At 45.8% G+C, this 19,704-nt stretch overlaps 1 protein-coding gene across 2 annotated transcripts in view; it reads right to left on the bottom strand.

Moving 5' to 3' along the window:
* Positions 1 to 5,885: 5,885 nt before the first annotated feature.
* Positions 5,886 to 19,704, bottom strand: part of HSF2BP (heat shock transcription factor 2 binding protein) — a 153,263-nt gene continuing 139,444 nt past the window's right edge. For both annotated transcript variants that reach the window (XM_088461181.1, XM_088461182.1), the window contains one exon: positions 5,886 to 6,476. In XM_088461181.1, the coding sequence (XP_088317307.1) occupies positions 6,274 to 6,476 (203 nt within the window). In that variant the 3' untranslated portion in view covers positions 5,886 to 6,273. The remainder of the gene's footprint in view (positions 6,477 to 19,704) is intronic.

Raw genomic sequence — 19,704 nt, 5'->3', positions numbered from 1 at the left:
TAGTATAGTATATACAGCGCCAGCCATTATAGTAGTGACATAGTATAGTATATACAGCGCCAGCCATTATAGTAGTGACATAGTATAGTATATACAGCGCCAGCCATTATAGTAGTGACATAGTATAGTATATACAGCACCAGCCATTATAGTAGTGACACAGTATAGTATATACAGCACCAGCCATTATAGTAGTGACATAGTATAGTATATACAGCACCAGCCATTATAGTAGTGACATAGTATAGTATATACAGCGCCAGCCATTATAGTAGTGACATAGTATAGTATATACAGGACCAGCACCAGCCATTATAGTAGTGACATAGTATATACAGGGCCAGCACCAGCCATTATAGTAGTGACATAGTATATACAGGGCCAGCACCAGCCATTACAGTAGTGACATAGTATATACAGGGCCAGCACCAGCCATTATAGTAGTGACATAGTATATACAGGGCCAGCACCAGCCATTACAGTAGTGACATAGTATATACAGGGCCAGCACCAGCCATTATAGTAGTGACATAGTATATACAGGGCCAGCACCAGCCATTATAGTAGTGACATAGTATAGTATATACAGGACCAGCCATTATAGTAGTGACATAGTATATACAGGACCAGCACCAGCCATTATAGTAGTGACATAGTATAGTATATACAGCACCAGCACCAGCCATTATAGTAGTGACATAGTATAGTATATACAGCACCAGCCATTATAGTAGTGACATAGTATAGTATATACAGCACCAGCCATTATAGTAGTGACATAGTATAGTATATACAGCACCAGCCATTATAGTAGTGACATAGTATAGTGTATACAGCATCAGCCATTATAGTAGTGACATAGTATAGTATATACAGCACCAGCCATTATAGTAGTGACATAGTATAGTATATACAGCACCAGCGCCAGCCATTATAGTAGTGACATAGTATAGTATATACAGGACCAGCCATTATAGTAGTGACATAGTATAGTATATACAGCACCAGCCATTATAGTAGTGACATAGTATAGTATATACAGCACCAGCCATTATAGTAGTGACACAGTATAGTATATACAGCACCAGCCATTATAGTAGTGACACAGTATAGTGTATACAGCACCAGCCATTATAGTAGTGACATAGTATAGTGTATACAGCACCAGCCATTATAGTAGTGACATAGTATAGTGTATACAGCACCAGCCATTATAGTAGTGACACAGTATAGTATATACAGCACCAGCCATTATAGTAGTGACATAGTATAGTATATACAGCGCCAGCCATTATAGTAGTGACATAGTATAGTATATACAGCACCAGCGCCAGCCATTATAGTAGTGACATAGTATAGTATATACAGGACCAGCCATTATAGTAGTGACATAGTATAGTATATACAGCACCAGCCATTATAGTAGTGACATAGTATAGTGTATACAGCACCAGCCATTATAGTAGTGACATAGTATAGTATATACAGCACCAGCCATTATAGTAGTGACATAGTATAGTATATACAGCGCCAGCCATTATAGTAGTGACATAGTATAGTATATACAGCACCAGCGCCAGCCATTATAGTAGTGACATAGTATAGTATATACAGCGCCAGCCATTATAGTAGTGACATAGTATAGTATATACAGCACCAGCGCCAGCCATTATAGTAGTGACATAGTATATACAGGGCCAGCACCAGCCATTATAGTAGTGACATAGTATAGTATATACAGGACCAGCCATTATAGTAGTGACATAGTATATACAGGACCAGCACCAGCCATTATAGTAGTGACATAGTATAGTATATACAGCACCAGCCATTATAGTAGTGACATAGTATAGTATATACAGCACCAGCGCCAGCCATTATAGTAGTGACATAGTATAGTATATACAGGACCAGCCATTATAGTAGTGACATAGTATAGTATATACAGCACCAGCCATTATAGTAGTGACATAGTATAGTATATACAGCACCAGCCATTATAGTAGTGACATAGTATAGTATATACAGCGCCAGCCATTATAGTAGTGACATAGTATAGTATATACAGCACCAGCCATTATAGTAGTGACATAGTATAGTATATACAGCGCCAGCCATTATAGTAGTGACATAGTATAGTATATACAGCACCAGCGCCAGCCATTATAGTAGTGACATAGTATAGTATATACAGCGCCAGCCATTATAGTAGTGACATAGTATAGTATATACAGCACCAGCGCCAGCCATTATAGTAGTGACATAGTATAGTATATACAGGACCAGCCATTATAGTAGTGACATAGTATATACAGCACCAGCCATTATAGTAGTGACATAGTATATACAGGACTAGCACCAGCCATTATAGTAGTGACATAGTATAGTATATACAGCACCAGCCATTACAGTAGTGATATAGTATAGTGTATACAGCACCAGCCATTATAGTAGTGACATAGTATATACAGGACCAGCACCAGCCATTATAGTAGTGACATAGTATAGTATATACAGCACCAGCCATTACAGTAGTGATATAGTATAGTATATACAGCACCAGCCATTATAGTAGTGACATAGTATATACAGGGCCAGCACCAGCCATTACAGTAGTGACATAGTATAGTATATACAGGACCAGCCATTACAGTAGTGATATAGTATAGTATATACAGCACCAGCCATTATAGTAGTGACATAGTATATACAGGGCCAGCACCAGCCATTACAGTAGTGACATAGTATAGTATATACAGCACCAGCCATTACAGTAGTGATATAGTATAGTATATACAGCACCAGCCATTATAGTAGTGACATAGTATATACAGGGCCAGCACCAGCCATTACAGTAGTGACATAGTATAGTATATACAGGACCAGCCATTATAGTAGTGACCATAGGCACACACAGGAGGGGTTTCCGTCTGCCTGGAAACCCCCCCCCCCTCCCCAGCCCACACCATGACCAAAATAGAAATAGTAAAATAATAGAATATTACTAATGCTGTATGTTCTTCTGAGTATCACAAATGAAACAATTAGCACCACCTCTGGATCTTTAACATGTGTCTCCTGTGCATCAACTAGGAGATCTAGAGAACATGCACTGTTAGGGGTGCACTGCTATAGACCATTTATAGGGTTAGTTATTAATACCATATAATAATACACTATCCAGTGCATAACGAGACCAATATATACATATATATATATATATATATATATATATATACACACAGTGCTGGAAGTGTGCCGGTATGTAACGATATGACATACGGGCACTTCAAGCACTAACCTTTTTTTTTTTACTTTTCCGGATGCAGGAGTAGGGAACCCGCTGTGACCTCCCTGACAATTGGATCATCATTGGTGATCCGCAGCACTGACAGTCATCAGACTGACAGCTGTCAGCGCTGCCACCTCTCCGGGATTGCCTCGGACAGTGCAAACAGTAGCAATCCCTCTGCACTGTCAGCCGCTGCCTGGCGCCGCTGGGGAGGTGAGCTGGCGAGTGCTGCCGGCGGGAGGAGGGGACCAGTGGCCAGTCTCTCTGCCACCTGACAGACTGCGGGTCAGTGGCGTCGCCGGTTTACAAGGGGGGTGCGGACCCACCAGGGTGTCAACCGCCCACCAGGGGTGACACCAAGGTGCAGCCTCCCCCCTCAGTGACAGGAGCCGAGTGCTGCATTGTAGTATTAAGTGAAGCACTCGGCTCCTGACACCGGGAGGGAGCCGGCACACTACACAGCCCGCACCTCCTGGCTCCTGCACCCCCGGTAATAAACATTAGAGCATGGTTTTCAGGCCGCAAGGCCACGCCCACCTGTGTGGCCACGCCCCTTGTCCACGCCCCTTACAGCGTCCCTCCCCTCACCGGGTGTCACGGCGGGGAGGGATGTCACTGCTGCAGGTTACCTGTCCTGCACTGTTACCGGCCGCTGCCTCCACCATCCGGTGTCACCGGCATACGCAGCCCCAGGAACCAAACATGCATCAGCTGCACAGTGCACACCGACAGACGCTGCTGCCCAGGCTCTGCCCACAGCGCTGCTGACCTTCTACACTGTACCTAGGTAAGTGCAAATGGTGTCAGTGTTACTGCTTTGTTCTGTCACTTACCACCTTCCTTATGTGACACCCCCGAGGGGTATTACACTTATACTGGTCCTATGTATGTCAGTCTGCGCCCTATAATTACTACCCACAGACCTTCCCCCTCTGCCCATCACTCTTTGCCTCTCTCTGTCACCCTCACCCTATCCCCGTCACCCTCTGCCCATCACTCTCTGCCTCTCTCTGTCACCCTCACCCTATCCCCGTCACCCTCTGCCCATCACTCTCTGCCGCTCCCTGTCACCCTCACCCTATCCCCGTTACCCTCTGCCCATCACTCTTTGCCTCTCCCTGTCACCCTCACCCTATCCCCGTTACCCTCTGCCCATCACTCTCTGCCTCTCCCCGTCACCCTCACCCTATCCCCATTACCCTCTGCCCATCACTCTCTGCCTCTCCCTGTCACCCTCACCCTATCCCCATTACCCTCTGCCCATCACTCTCTGCCTCTCCCCGTCACCCTCACCCCGTTACCCTCTGCCCATCACTCTCTGCCTCTCCCCGTCACCCTCACCCTATCCCCGTTACCCTTTGCCCATCACTCTCTGCCTCTCCCCGTCACCCTCACCCTATCCCCGTTACCCTCTGCCCATCACTTTTTGCCTATCCCCGTCACCCTCTGTCTCACAGTCACCCTCTGCCCATCACTCTCGGCCTCACCCTGTCACCCTCTGCCTCACTGTCACCCTCACCCTCTGCCCATCACTCTTTGCCTCTCTGTCACCCTCTGCTTCTCCGTCGCCCTCTGCCCTTCACTCTCAGCCTCTCCCTGTCACCTTTTACCTCACCGTCACCCTCTGCCCATCACTCTTTGCCTCTCCCTGATACCCTCTGCTTCACAGTCACCCTCTGCCTCTGTCACCCTCTGCCCTTCACTCTCACTCTCCTGTCAACCTCTGCCCATCACTCTTTGCCTCTCTCTGTCACCCTCTGCTTCTCCCAGTCACCATCTTCCCTTCACTCTTTGCCTCTCTCCGTCACCCTCTCCCTCTCCCCGGAACCCTCTGCCCATCACTCTTTGCCTCTCCCTGATACCCTCTGCCTCTTTGTCACCCTCTGCCCATCACTCTTTGCCTCTCCCTGTCACCCTCTGCCTCAGCCTCCCTGTCACCCTCTGCCCATCACTCTTTGCCTCTCCCTGTCACCCTCTGCCTCAGCCTCCCTGTCACCCTCTGCCCATCACTCTTTGCCTCTCCCTGATACCCTCTGCCTCTCTTTTTCACCCTCTGACCATCACTCTTTGCCTCTCCCTGATATCCTCTGCCTCTCTTTGTTACCCTCTGACCATCACTCTTTGCCTCTCCCTGATACCCTCTGCCTCTCTTTGTCACCATCTGCCCATCACTCTTTGCCTCTCCCTGATACCCTCTGCCTCTCTCTGTCACCCTCTGCCCATCACTCTTTGCCTCTCCCTGATACCCTCTGCCTCTCTTTGTCACCCTCTGCCCATCACTCTTTGCCTCTCCCTGATACCCTTTGCCTCTCTTTGTCACCCTGTGCCCATAACTCTTTGCCTCTCTCTTTCACCCTCTGCCTCTTCCGTTCACTCTCTCCCTGCCAATCACTGCCTGACACTCCCCTTGTGATGTGTGCCAATGCTCATTTTTATCTGCACGCCCTCGACTCGTATCACTGCTGACGTGTTGTTCCTGGTTGCACCACTGCCACGACTACATTTGCCATACCCCCACTTCAAAATTCCCGTATATATATAAACAATAAAGATATGAGGCCACCACACATATCAATGCTATTACACAACTATATGGAAGTGGAAAACATCCTTTTATTATCTGGAAGACAAGAACAGAGCAACGAATATAATGTGACTTGAACATGACGTCACTATTAAAGACTTGTTTAGTACATGAGCGGATGACATCACCGTCTCACAAATGATATCACTGGCTTGTTACATGACAACTGATGAGATAACATGACATGTACATAGCGCGGTAACTGAGCGGATGAGCGGCATGTGACATGTACATAGCGCAGTAACTGAGCGGATGAGCGGCATGTGACATGTACATAGCGCGGTAACTGAGCGGATGAGCGGCATGTGACATGTACATAGCGCGGTAACTGAGCGGATGAGCGGCATGTGACATGTACATAGCGCGGTAACTGAGCGGATGAGCGGCATGTGACATGCTAGCCCTCCACCTGCTGTCCCCTCACTTCCTCCAGCAGCTCTCCTGCCGATCTCTGCACATCTAGGCTGTCACTATGAGACAGCTCCCTCACACGTGGCAGACACTCCCGGATCTCTCTCCACAGGAGCTGCAGGATCTCTGCATCCAGAACCACAGACTGGAAGAGACGCAGAGCGTGGAGGCAAACGTCAGCGTCGGGGTCTAGGAGAGAAATTGTATACAGTATATATATCTCATTCTGACTGATACAGCTGATTCCCAGGCACATGCAGCTCTGAGTATCAGAAAACTGCACACACCGCAGTACACATGCGCATTTTGTTCTGAATGCAGGCGCATCTAGCGAGTTTCAGCAAACCGTTCACACGTCACAGCACCATACTTGCTTACTTTTTAAAAAGCGCAGCAATAAAGTGGGTGTGTACTGCTACATCTGAGAGGCGTGGCATACATGTGATAGGTGTGTACTGTTACATCTGAGAGGCATGTTATACATGTGATAGGCATGTACTGCTACATCTGAGAGACGTTTCATACAGGTGATAGGTGTGTACTGTTACATCTGAGAGGCATGTTATACATGTGATAGGCATGTACTGCTACATCTGAGAGGCGTGTCATACATGTGATAGGTGTGTACTGCTACATCTGAGAGGCGTTTCATACAGGTGATAGGCGTGTACTGCTACATCTGAGAGGTATGTCATACATGTGATAGGCATGTACTGCTACATCTGAGAGGCGTGGCATACATGTGATAGGTGTGTACTGCTACATCTGAGAGGCATGTTATACATGTGATAGGCATGTACTGCTACATCTGAGAGGCGTGTCATACATGTGATAGGTGTGTACTGCTACATCTGAGAGGCGTTTCATACAGGTGATAGGCGTGTACTGCTACATCTGAGAGGTATGTCATACATGTGATAGGCGTGTACTGCTACATCTGAGAGGCGTGGCATACATGTGATAGGCATGTACTGCTACATCTGAGAGGCGTTTCATACAGGTGATAGGCGTGTACTGCTACATCTGAGAGGTATGTCATACATGTGATAGGCGTGTACGGCTACATCTGAAAAACGTAATGATAGGTGTGTACTGCTACATCTGAGAGGTATGTCATACATGTGATAGGTGTGTACTGTTACATCTGAGAGGTGTGTCATACATGTGATAGGTGTGTACTGTTACATCTGAGAGGCGTGGCATACATGTGATAGGTGTGTACTGCTACATCTGAGAGGCATGTTATACATGTGATAGGCATGTACTGCTACATCTGAGAGGCGTGTCATACATGTGATAGGTGTGTACTGCTACATCTGAGAGGCGTTTCATACAGGTGATAGGCGTGTACTGCTACATCTGAGAGGTATGTCATACATGTGATAGGCGTGTACTGCTACATCTGAGAGGCGTGGCATACATGTGATAGGCATGTACTGCTACATCTGAGAGGCGTTTCATACAGGTGATAGGCGTGTACTGCTACATCTGAGAGGTATGTCATACATGTGATAGGCGTGTACGGCTACATCTGAAAAACGTGATGATAGGTGTGTACTGCTACATCTGAGAGGTATGTCATACATGTGATAGGTGTGTACTGTTACATCTGAGAGGTGTGTCATACATGTGATAGGTGTGTACTGTTACATCTGAGAGGCGTGGCATACATGTGATAGGTGTGTACTGCTACATCTGAGAGGCATGTTATACATGTGATAGGCATGTACTGCTACATCTGAGAGGCGTGTCATACATGTGATAGGTGTGTACTGCTACATCTGAGAGGCGTTTCATACAGGTGATAGGCGTGTACTGCTACATCTGAGAGGTATGTCATACATGTGATAGGAGTGTACTGCTACATCTGAGAGGCGTTTCATACAGGTGATAGGCGTGTACTGCTACATCTGAGAGGTATGTCATACATGTGATAGGCGTGTACGGCTACATCTGAAAAACGTGATGATAGGTGTGTACTGCTACATCTGAGAGGTATGTCATACATGTGATAGGTGTGTACTGTTACATCTGAGAGGTGTGTCATACATGTGATAGGTGTGTACTGTTACATGTGATAGGTGTGTCAAACATGTGATAGGCGTTTACGGCTACATCTGAGAGGCATGTGATAGGTGTGTCCTGCTACATCTGAGAGGCATATTATACATGTGATAGGTGTGTACTGCTACATCTGAGAGGCATGTTATACATGTGATAGGCATGTACTGCTACATCTGAAAGGTGTTTCATACAGGTGATAGGCGTGTACTGCTACATCTGAGAGGTATGTCATACATGTGATAGGCGTGTACGGCTACATCTGAGAAAAATGTGATGATAGGTGTGTACTGCTACATCAGAGAGGTATGTCATACATGTGATAGGTGTGTACTGCTACATCTGAGAGGTGTGTCATACATGTGATAGGTGTGTACTGCTACATCTGAGAGGTGTGTCATACATGTGATAGGTGTGTACTTCTACATCTGAGAGGCGTGTCATACATGTGATAGGTGTGTACTGCTACATCTGAGAGGCTTGTCAAACATGTGATAGGTGTGTACTTCTACATCTGAGAGGCGTGTCATACATGTGATAGGTGTGTACTGCTACATCTTAGAGGCGTTTCATACAGGTGATAGGCGTGTACTGCTACATCTGAGAGGTATGTCATACATGTGATAGGCATATACTGCTACATCTGAGAGGCGTGTCATACATGTGATAGGAGTGTACTGCTACATCTGAGAGGCGTTTCATACAGGTGATAGGCGTGTACTGCTACATCTGAGAGGTGTGTCATACATGTGATAGGTGTGTACTTCTACATCTGAGAGGTGTGTCATACATGTGATAGGTGTGTACTGCTACATCTGAGAGGCTTGTCAAACATGTGATAGGTGTGTACTGCTACATCTGAGAGGTATGTTATACATGTGATAGGTGTGTACTGCTACAACTGAGAGGCGTGTCATACATGTGATAGGCATGTACTTCTACATCTGAGAGGTGTGCCATACATGTGATAGGTGTGTACTGCTAATGACCCCAAAGCAGTTAGTAAGATCTATTTGGTGATGAAAACACACTGACACTGATAAAGACCATACATATAGCCATAGGGATCATTGTGCCTTATACCCAATGCAGGGATATGATACTAATACATGTAGCCATAGGGATCATTGTGCCTTATACCCAATGCAGGGATGTGATACTAATACATGTAGCCATAGGGATCATTGTGCCTTATACCCAATGCAGGGAAGTGATACTAATACATGTAGCCATAGGGATCATTGTGCCTTATACCCAATGCAGGGAAATGATACTAATACATGTAGCCATAGGGATCATTGTGCCTTATACCCAATGCAGGGAAATGATACTAATACATGTAGCCATAGGGATCATTGTGCCTTATACCCAATGCAGGGAAATGATACTAATACATGTAGCCATAGGGATCATTGTGCCTTATACCCAATGCAGGGACATTATACTAATACATGTAGCCATAGGGATCACTGTACCTTATACCCAATGCAGGGAAATGATACTAATACATGTAGCCATAGGGATCACTGTACCTTATACCCAATGCAGGGAAATGATACTAATACATGTAGCCATAGGGATCACTGTACCTTATACCCAATGCAGGGAAGTGATACTAATACATGTAGCCATAGGGATCATTGTGCCTTATACCCAATGCAGGGAAGTGATACTAATACATGTAGCCATAGGGATCATTGTGCCTTATACCCAATGCAGGGAAGTGATACTAATACATGTAGCCATAGGGATCATTGTGCCTTATACCCAATGCAGGGTACATCTGAGAGGCGTGGCATACATGTGATAGGTGTGTACTGTTACATCTGAGAGGCATGTTATACATGTGATAGGCATGTACTGCTACATCTGAGAGACGTTTCATACAGGTGATAGGTGTGTACTGTTACATCTGAGAGGCATGTTATACATGTGATAGGCATGTACTGCTACATCTGAGAGGCGTGTCATACATGTGATAGGTGTGTACTGCTACATCTGAGAGGCGTTTCATACAGGTGATAGGCGTGTACTGCTACATCTGAGAGGTATGTCATACATGTGATAGGCATGTACTGCTACATCTGAGAGGCGTGGCATACATGTGATAGGTGTGTACTGCTACATCTGAGAGGCATGTTATACATGTGATAGGCATGTACTGCTACATCTGAGAGGCGTGTCATACATGTGATAGGTGTGTACTGCTACATCTGAGAGGCGTTTCATACAGGTGATAGGCGTGTACTGCTACATCTGAGAGGTATGTCATACATGTGATAGGCGTGTACTGCTACATCTGAGAGGCGTGGCATACATGTGATAGGCATGTACTGCTACATCTGAGAGGCGTTTCATACAGGTGATAGGCGTGTACTGCTACATCTGAGAGGTATGTCATACATGTGATAGGCGTGTACGGCTACATCTGAAAAACGTAATGATAGGTGTGTACTGCTACATCTGAGAGGTATGTCATACATGTGATAGGTGTGTACTGTTACATCTGAGAGGTGTGTCATACATGTGATAGGTGTGTACTGTTACATCTGAGAGGCGTGGCATACATGTGATAGGTGTGTACTGCTACATCTGAGAGGCATGTTATACATGTGATAGGCATGTACTGCTACATCTGAGAGGCGTGTCATACATGTGATAGGTGTGTACTGCTACATCTGAGAGGCGTTTCATACAGGTGATAGGCGTGTACTGCTACATCTGAGAGGTATGTCATACATGTGATAGGCGTGTACTGCTACATCTGAGAGGCGTGGCATACATGTGATAGGCATGTACTGCTACATCTGAGAGGCGTTTCATACAGGTGATAGGCGTGTACTGCTACATCTGAGAGGTATGTCATACATGTGATAGGCGTGTACGGCTACATCTGAAAAACGTGATGATAGGTGTGTACTGCTACATCTGAGAGGTATGTCATACATGTGATAGGTGTGTACTGTTACATCTGAGAGGTGTGTCATACATGTGATAGGTGTGTACTGTTACATCTGAGAGGCGTGGCATACATGTGATAGGTGTGTACTGCTACATCTGAGAGGCATGTTATACATGTGATAGGCATGTACTGCTACATCTGAGAGGCGTGTCATACATGTGATAGGTGTGTACTGCTACATCTGAGAGGCGTTTCATACAGGTGATAGGCGTGTACTGCTACATCTGAGAGGTATGTCATACATGTGATAGGAGTGTACTGCTACATCTGAGAGGCGTTTCATACAGGTGATAGGCGTGTACTGCTACATCTGAGAGGTATGTCATACATGTGATAGGCGTGTACGGCTACATCTGAAAAACGTGATGATAGGTGTGTACTGCTACATCTGAGAGGTATGTCATACATGTGATAGGTGTGTACTGTTACATCTGAGAGGTGTGTCATACATGTGATAGGTGTGTACTGTTACATGTGATAGGTGTGTCAAACATGTGATAGGCGTTTACGGCTACATCTGAGAGGCATGTGATAGGTGTGTCCTGCTACATCTGAGAGGCATATTATACATGTGATAGGTGTGTACTGCTACATCTGAGAGGCATGTTATACATGTGATAGGCATGTACTGCTACATCTGAAAGGTGTTTCATACAGGTGATAGGCGTGTACTGCTACATCTGAGAGGTATGTCATACATGTGATAGGCGTGTACGGCTACATCTGAGAAAAATGTGATGATAGGTGTGTACTGCTACATCAGAGAGGTATGTCATACATGTGATAGGTGTGTACTGCTACATCTGAGAGGTGTGTCATACATGTGATAGGTGTGTACTGCTACATCTGAGAGGTGTGTCATACATGTGATAGGTGTGTACTTCTACATCTGAGAGGCGTGTCATACATGTGATAGGTGTGTACTGCTACATCTGAGAGGCTTGTCAAACATGTGATAGGTGTGTACTTCTACATCTGAGAGGCGTGTCATACATGTGATAGGTGTGTACTGCTACATCTTAGAGGCGTTTCATACAGGTGATAGGCGTGTACTGCTACATCTGAGAGGTATGTCATACATGTGATAGGCATATACTGCTACATCTGAGAGGCGTGTCATACATGTGATAGGAGTGTACTGCTACATCTGAGAGGCGTTTCATACAGGTGATAGGCGTGTACTGCTACATCTGAGAGGTGTGTCATACATGTGATAGGTGTGTACTTCTACATCTGAGAGGTGTGTCATACATGTGATAGGTGTGTACTGCTACATCTGAGAGGCTTGTCAAACATGTGATAGGTGTGTACTGCTACATCTGAGAGGTATGTTATACATGTGATAGGTGTGTACTGCTACAACTGAGAGGCGTGTCATACATGTGATAGGCATGTACTTCTACATCTGAGAGGTGTGCCATACATGTGATAGGTGTGTACTGCTAATGACCCCAAAGCAGTTAGTAAGATCTATTTGGTGATGAAAACACACTGACACTGATAAAGACCATACATATAGCCATAGGGATCATTGTGCCTTATACCCAATGCAGGGATATGATACTAATACATGTAGCCATAGGGATCATTGTGCCTTATACCCAATGCAGGGATGTGATACTAATACATGTAGCCATAGGGATCATTGTGCCTTATACCCAATGCAGGGAAGTGATACTAATACATGTAGCCATAGGGATCATTGTGCCTTATACCCAATGCAGGGAAATGATACTAATACATGTAGCCATAGGGATCATTGTGCCTTATACCCAATGCAGGGAAATGATACTAATACATGTAGCCATAGGGATCATTGTGCCTTATACCCAATGCAGGGAAATGATACTAATACATGTAGCCATAGGGATCATTGTGCCTTATACCCAATGCAGGGACATTATACTAATACATGTAGCCATAGGGATCACTGTACCTTATACCCAATGCAGGGAAATGATACTAATACATGTAGCCATAGGGATCACTGTACCTTATACCCAATGCAGGGAAATGATACTAATACATGTAGCCATAGGGATCACTGTACCTTATACCCAATGCAGGGAAGTGATACTAATACATGTAGCCATAGGGATCATTGTGCCTTATACCCAATGCAGGGAAGTGATACTAATACATGTAGCCATAGGGATCATTGTACCTTATACCCAATGCAGGGAAGTGATACTAATACATGTAGCCATAGGGATCATTGTGCCTTATACCCAATGCAGGGAAGTGATACTAATACATGTAGCCATAGGGATCATTGTGCCTTATACCCAATGCAGGGAAATGATACTAATACATGTAGCCATAGGGATCATTGTGCCTTATACCCAATGCAGGGAAATGATACTAATACATGTAGCCATAGGGATCATTGTGCCTTATACCCAATGCAGGGAAATTATACTAATACATGTAGCCATAGGGATCATTGTGCCTTATACCCAATGCAGGGAAATGATACTAATGATCATATTTCAATGTATAAATCTGCTTTCTATGTATAACAGCTTCATAACGGGGGTAATGTGTAATCAGGGAGATTATTAGGGTCTCCTGGGAGTTTGCTTCTATGTGACAATGTGGGAGAGGTGGGCGCTATGCGCAGCACAAATAAGCGTCTTTGCGTATATCCAGACAGAACTGGGATGTTTCCCTCCATCTGTGAATGGGTGTTTCTGGGCATGTGAGGACGTCACATGGGCTCGTAGTGGGCGTTACCAGAGTTACAGCATATGTTCAATCATACAAATGCCGAGGGGACTCCTGTTCCAGTTGTGGTTCTAGCAGTGGCGGCTCCAGGGAGGGGGGGGGGGGGGGGGCTGCAGCATAGTCCAAAATTCAAAGAGGGAAGTCACACCAACTGCCAGTGAGTCCCGGCCAGTGAGCCTCCACTGGGTCCTAGCATGGGAGTATGTGTGAGCGCCGATGGTAATGATGGCGGCTGCTCTCGCAGAGTTACATTTAGTCACATTAAAATTGGTTTTTATTCCATCCATATTCCATGACCTACATGTGACCCAGGCCCTATGTGATTCAGATCTACATGTGACCCAGGCCCTATGTGATTCAGACCTACATGTGACCCAGGCCCTATGTGATTCAGACCTACATGTGACTCAGACCTACATGTGACCAAGGCCCTATGTGATTCAGACCTACATGTGACTCAGACCTACATGTGACCCAGGCCCTATGTGATTCAGACCTACATATGACCCAGGCCCTATGTGATTCAGACCTACATGTGACCCAGGCCCTATGTGATTCAGGCCTACATGTGACTCAGGCCCTATGTGATTCAGGCCTACATGTCACCCAGGCCCTATGTGATTCAGACCTACATGTGACCCAGGCCCTATGTGATTCAGACCTACATGTGACCCAGGCCCTATGTGATTCAGGCCTACATGTGACTCAGGCCCTATGTGATTCAGGCCTACATGTCACCCAGGCCCTATGTGATTCAGACCTACATGTGACCCAGGCCCTATGTGATTCAGACCTACATGTGACCCAGGCCCTATGTGACTCAGACCTACTTGTGACCAAGGCCCTATGTGACTCAGACCTACATGTGATCCAGGCCCTATGTGATTCAGACCTACATGTGACCCAGGCCCTATGTGATTCAGGCCAACATGTGACCCAGGCCCTACGTGACTCAGGCCTACATGTGACCCAGGCCCTAGTTAATTCAGGCCTACATGTGACCCAGGCCCTATGTGATTCAGACCTACATGTGATCCAGGCCCTATGTGATTCAGACCTACATGTGACCCAGGCCCTATGTGATTCATGCCAACATGTGACCCAGGCCCTATGTGACTCAGACCTACATGTGACCCAGGCCCTATGTGATTCAGACCTACATGTGACCCAGGCCCTATGTGATTCAGACCTACATGTGATCCAGGCCCTATGTGATTCATGCCAACATGTGACCCAGGCCCTATGTGATTCAGGCCTACATGTGACCCAGGCCCTATGTGATTCAGACCTACATGTGACCCAGGCCCTATGTGATTCAGACCTACATGTGATCCAGGCCCTATGTGATTCATGCCAACATGTGACCCAGGCCCTATGTGATTCAGGCCTACATGTGACCCAGGCCCTATGTGATTCAGACCTACATGTGACCCAGGCCCTATGTGATTCAGACCTACATGTGACCCAGGCCCTATGTGACTCAGACCTACATGTGACCCAGGCCCTATGTGATTCAGGCCAACATGTGACCCAGGCCCTATGTGATTCAGACCTACATGTGACCCAGGCCCTATGTGATTCAGGCCTACATGTGACCCAGGCCCTATGTGATTCAGACCTACATGTGACCCAGGCCCTATGTGATTCAGGCCAACATGTGACCCAGGCCCTATGTGATTCAGACCTACATGTGACCCAGGCCCTATGTGACTCAGACCTACATATGACCCAGGCCCTATGTGACTCAGACCTACATGTGACCCAGGCCCTATGTGATTCAGACCTACATGTGACCCAGGCACTCCTGCGGCAGCCCCCTAAGGACTAATTAAGCAATTGGAAGTATCCAATTAGCTTAATTAGTCCTTAATTACTTACCTCCTGCAGCACTGTCTTCTGCATCTTCTTCTGTATCCAGCGTCAGGAGCCGGGTCCTCTGCAGCAGGGTGAGAATGTCAATGTGTGTGCTGTATGTAAGTGTGTATGAGTGTGAGTGTGTCCCAGTGTCAGTGTTCCCCCCCCAGTGTCACTGTGGCCCCCCCAGTGTCACTGTGGCCCCTGGAACTCCCAGCAGCCCCCTCTCCTGTAAGAAGAGAGAGGGGAGGCCGCCGGGAGCCGCGGAGACTACTGGAGACCCCCGGTAAGGTAAGTGGTGTTTTTTTTTCTGCAAAAAATACGCGCTGCTGGGCTTTCAGAACTGAAAACCCCGCGACCAGTATTTTGGAAATTGAATACCGTGGGTATCGGGAGCGCGCATACCCGCGGTATTTCTAAATTGGGCGGGAGGGGAACGAGATTTTTGGCTCGCTAGACCTTGCGCCCAATTGGATATGCCCCATAGTCAACAAAATAAAATGTTTACAAAAAGAAAAATAAGAAATAGAAATAAAAGAAATGACACAGTAGCCATTATTCAGTCTGATTCAAATCCACATGAAACAACAATACAGAATATATAAAAGAAAGGATAAGAAATGAGGGGGGAGGGGAAAATGAAATTGTCACCATATCTATGGAAATCAATAGAAGAGGGAGAGACGAGCTGGTTATTATTATATTCTGAGGACCCCTTAAACTTCAACCAGTCAAACCAGGTGGCCGTAAAGGCAGAAGAAGTCAGCTGCAAGGAAGACGTAAGGTCCTCCATAGTCATGTGATGGTCAATTCTCTGGAACCACCTGGAAATAGGAGGGCGCACAGGAGACTTCCAGAAACAGGGAATAGTAGCTCGTGCCACATTCATTAAGTGTCGGAGTACAGATTTCTTGTACTGAGAAATGGCCATGTCCAGTAAGTTAAATAACCAAACTCAGGTGTGTCTGATAGTGGGAGACCAGTAATCTTCTCCTCCGCCAGAAGCCAGCCAAAACCGGACAATGCCACCAAATAAGTAGGGGAGTGCCCGGTTCTTGTCCGCACCTCCAGCAGAGACCAGAGAGATCTGGGAACATTTGGCGAAGACTAGTGGGACATCTATACCATCGAGACAGAATCTTGTATTGCGTCTCAAGTACCTGTATTGAGGGACAGCTAGCAAAGGTATCATTAAATATCTGGGACCACTGGTCATCCGTCAATTCTTTGTTCAGGTCCCTATGCCATGCAGCAACATAAGCAGGCAGAGTATCGGTGAGGCCCTCTAGACAGAATTGGTATAAAATAGATATTAAATGTCTAGGTGGTGTTTGGGAGAGACACAATGACTCAAACGGAGATGGATCCCACCCATCCTAACGGGTCAGCATCGAGGAGACAAAATGCCTAAATGGGAGATAGGCCCAAAATGAGCTAGACGGAAGGCCAAATGCATCCCGAAGGTCTGTAAAAGATTGTCACCGACCAGCATCCACCAAGCGTCCCAAATATGAAATACCTGCAGAGGACCAAGCAGAAAGTGAAGAAGGTGACAGCCCACACTGCGGCGTGGTCTGACCATGTGATTTGCCCAATCTCACTGCTAAGATAGAATTGTACATTTCTGTGATCAACAAGAAAATAATCAATTCGGGAATGTACCGAATGAGGATCAGAATAATAAGTATAATCCCTAACAGTAGGGTGTTGTGTCCTCCACAAATCTATTAATTGATGGTCATGGAGAAGTTGACGCATTCTGCGGCAATCTCGCATCCGAAAACGAGAAGATGCAGCTGAACAGTCGTGGGTAGGATCTAGAGACCAATTGAGATCACCACCCAAAACAAGGTAACCCTCCTTTAGAGGCTCCAGAAGCCGAAGAATTTTAGCAAAAAACTGGTACTGGTTACGATTGGGGGAGTATATATTTACAAATGTATACATTTGGGTGAAAACCTTACATTTGAGGACACCTACCTTCCGCTAAGATGTGATGGGAAATCTCAGAGAGTGGTAATCTACGGGAGAGGAGGATAGCTACACCTAAAGATTTTCCCAGAGCATTATCACCATGGAAAGTTTGGGGGTAATAGTAATTACCTAATTTGGGGTAAGCATGTAATTTAAAATGCGTTTCCTGTAAAAACGCAGCATCTACCTTTTCCGATCTAAGCTCCCTAAGTAGAGTAGAGCGTTTCTCAGGGATATTAAGCCCCTTTACATTTAAAGTGAATCATGTTAAATCATTTCGATCTACGTGTGCCATAGGAACCATGGTGAGGAGGAAGCAGAAAGCTGTGGTAGGAGATGTTCATCAGAGGTGAAAATCGCCTGTTGGTCTCTAAGCAGAGTAGACCAGGTGACAAAAGGAAGGGGTTGGAGTTTGGAAAGGAGAAAACAATAAAAGAAAAGAAAAAAAAAACATAAAATAACAAATACAGATATCAATAAACATTGATGCGACACAAAAACCGCTAGTGGACTTATTGGGTTGACTAATACAACTCATGATCCAAAGATGCGATGCGGTATAACCCAGCTGGGGTAGGGCGGCCATAGCCACAATCCGGGAACTAAGGAACAATGATACAAGTAACAACTACTGTCGACATGGTGTATAACCAAGAAATGTGATAAACCGTGAAAAAAGGATACACTTAACCTGTCTGGAAGTAAAACAAAAGTAGCCTCACAGATAAATTTGAATAAAAGGTATATAATAAGTTTGCTGTAAATTATGAGAGGGGAAAAAACTTCTGAGTAGGAAGATAGAATAATTATATACTTGGCAGAGGCACAATATATATGTATACGGGGGTATGAAGCGGAGCCTGAGTGATCGGCTGAGAAACATTGAAGTCTATGGTCATAGTAAACAGATGCCGAACACTTCACATGGCAATCCCGTCACCTGAGGAAATGAGGAAGGCTCGTATATAGACATAGAAAGACTTCAGGTGACAGTCTCCGAGCGCTCAGGGCGAGGAGCAGGTATCCCACGTTTGTGGCCACGTACCAGCTGCCAAGGGGCGCGTTGTGCAGGTAGATAAGGAGGATCAAGGCGAGAAGATCTGAGACCAATCGGTAAGGGACGGCTTTGCAATATAAAGGGCATTACAAAATTTGTCCAAATCTTTAGGATCTTGGAGAGTAACCTGACGCCCTTTATGGGAGACCTGGACGCTTAGCGGAAAGCCCCAACGAAACCTAATACATTTTTGTTTCAAAATATCAGTAAGTGGTTTAAGAAGATGTCTCTGTTGAAGGGTGTTCCATGCAAGATCAGGGAAGATTTGAATTGTAACACCATTAAACTCAATGTCTTCTCATTTATGGGCTTTGCTGAGGACCTCTTCTTTTACAGTGTGATAGTGTAAACGACAAATAATGTCTATAGGAGCCTCAGACTGGAGACCACGCGGACGGAGGGCTCGATGTGCGCAGTCAAAAAGGATAATATTGTCAGGTTCAGCACCAGTAATGTCGTTGAAGACTTTGGTAAGCGCGTCTACAATACCTGGGCCCTGTATGTCTTCCGTGATCCCCTATATGCGGAGATTATTGCAACGGCCTCTATTATCTAGATCAGTGGTAGCCAACCCTGGTCCTCAAGAGCTACCAACGGTGCATGTTTTCCAGGTCTCCTCAAAGAATCACAAGTGATATAATTAGCTCCACCTGTAGATCTTTTCAAATGTGTTAGTTAGTAATGAATACACCTGTGCACCTGCTGGGTGGTCTGGAAAACGTGAACTGTTGGTAGCTCACGAGGACTGAGGTTGGCTACCCCTGATCTAGATCGTCCAGACGTCG

This window comes from Taudactylus pleione, unplaced genomic scaffold (genome assembly GCF_031769625.1).
Source record: "Taudactylus pleione unplaced genomic scaffold, aTauple2 ptg001024l, whole genome shotgun sequence".
NCBI lineage: Eukaryota > Metazoa > Chordata > Amphibia > Anura > Myobatrachidae > Taudactylus > Taudactylus pleione.
The sequence above is the reverse complement of the archived record's forward strand: the minus strand, read 5'-3'. Positions and strand labels throughout refer to the sequence as shown.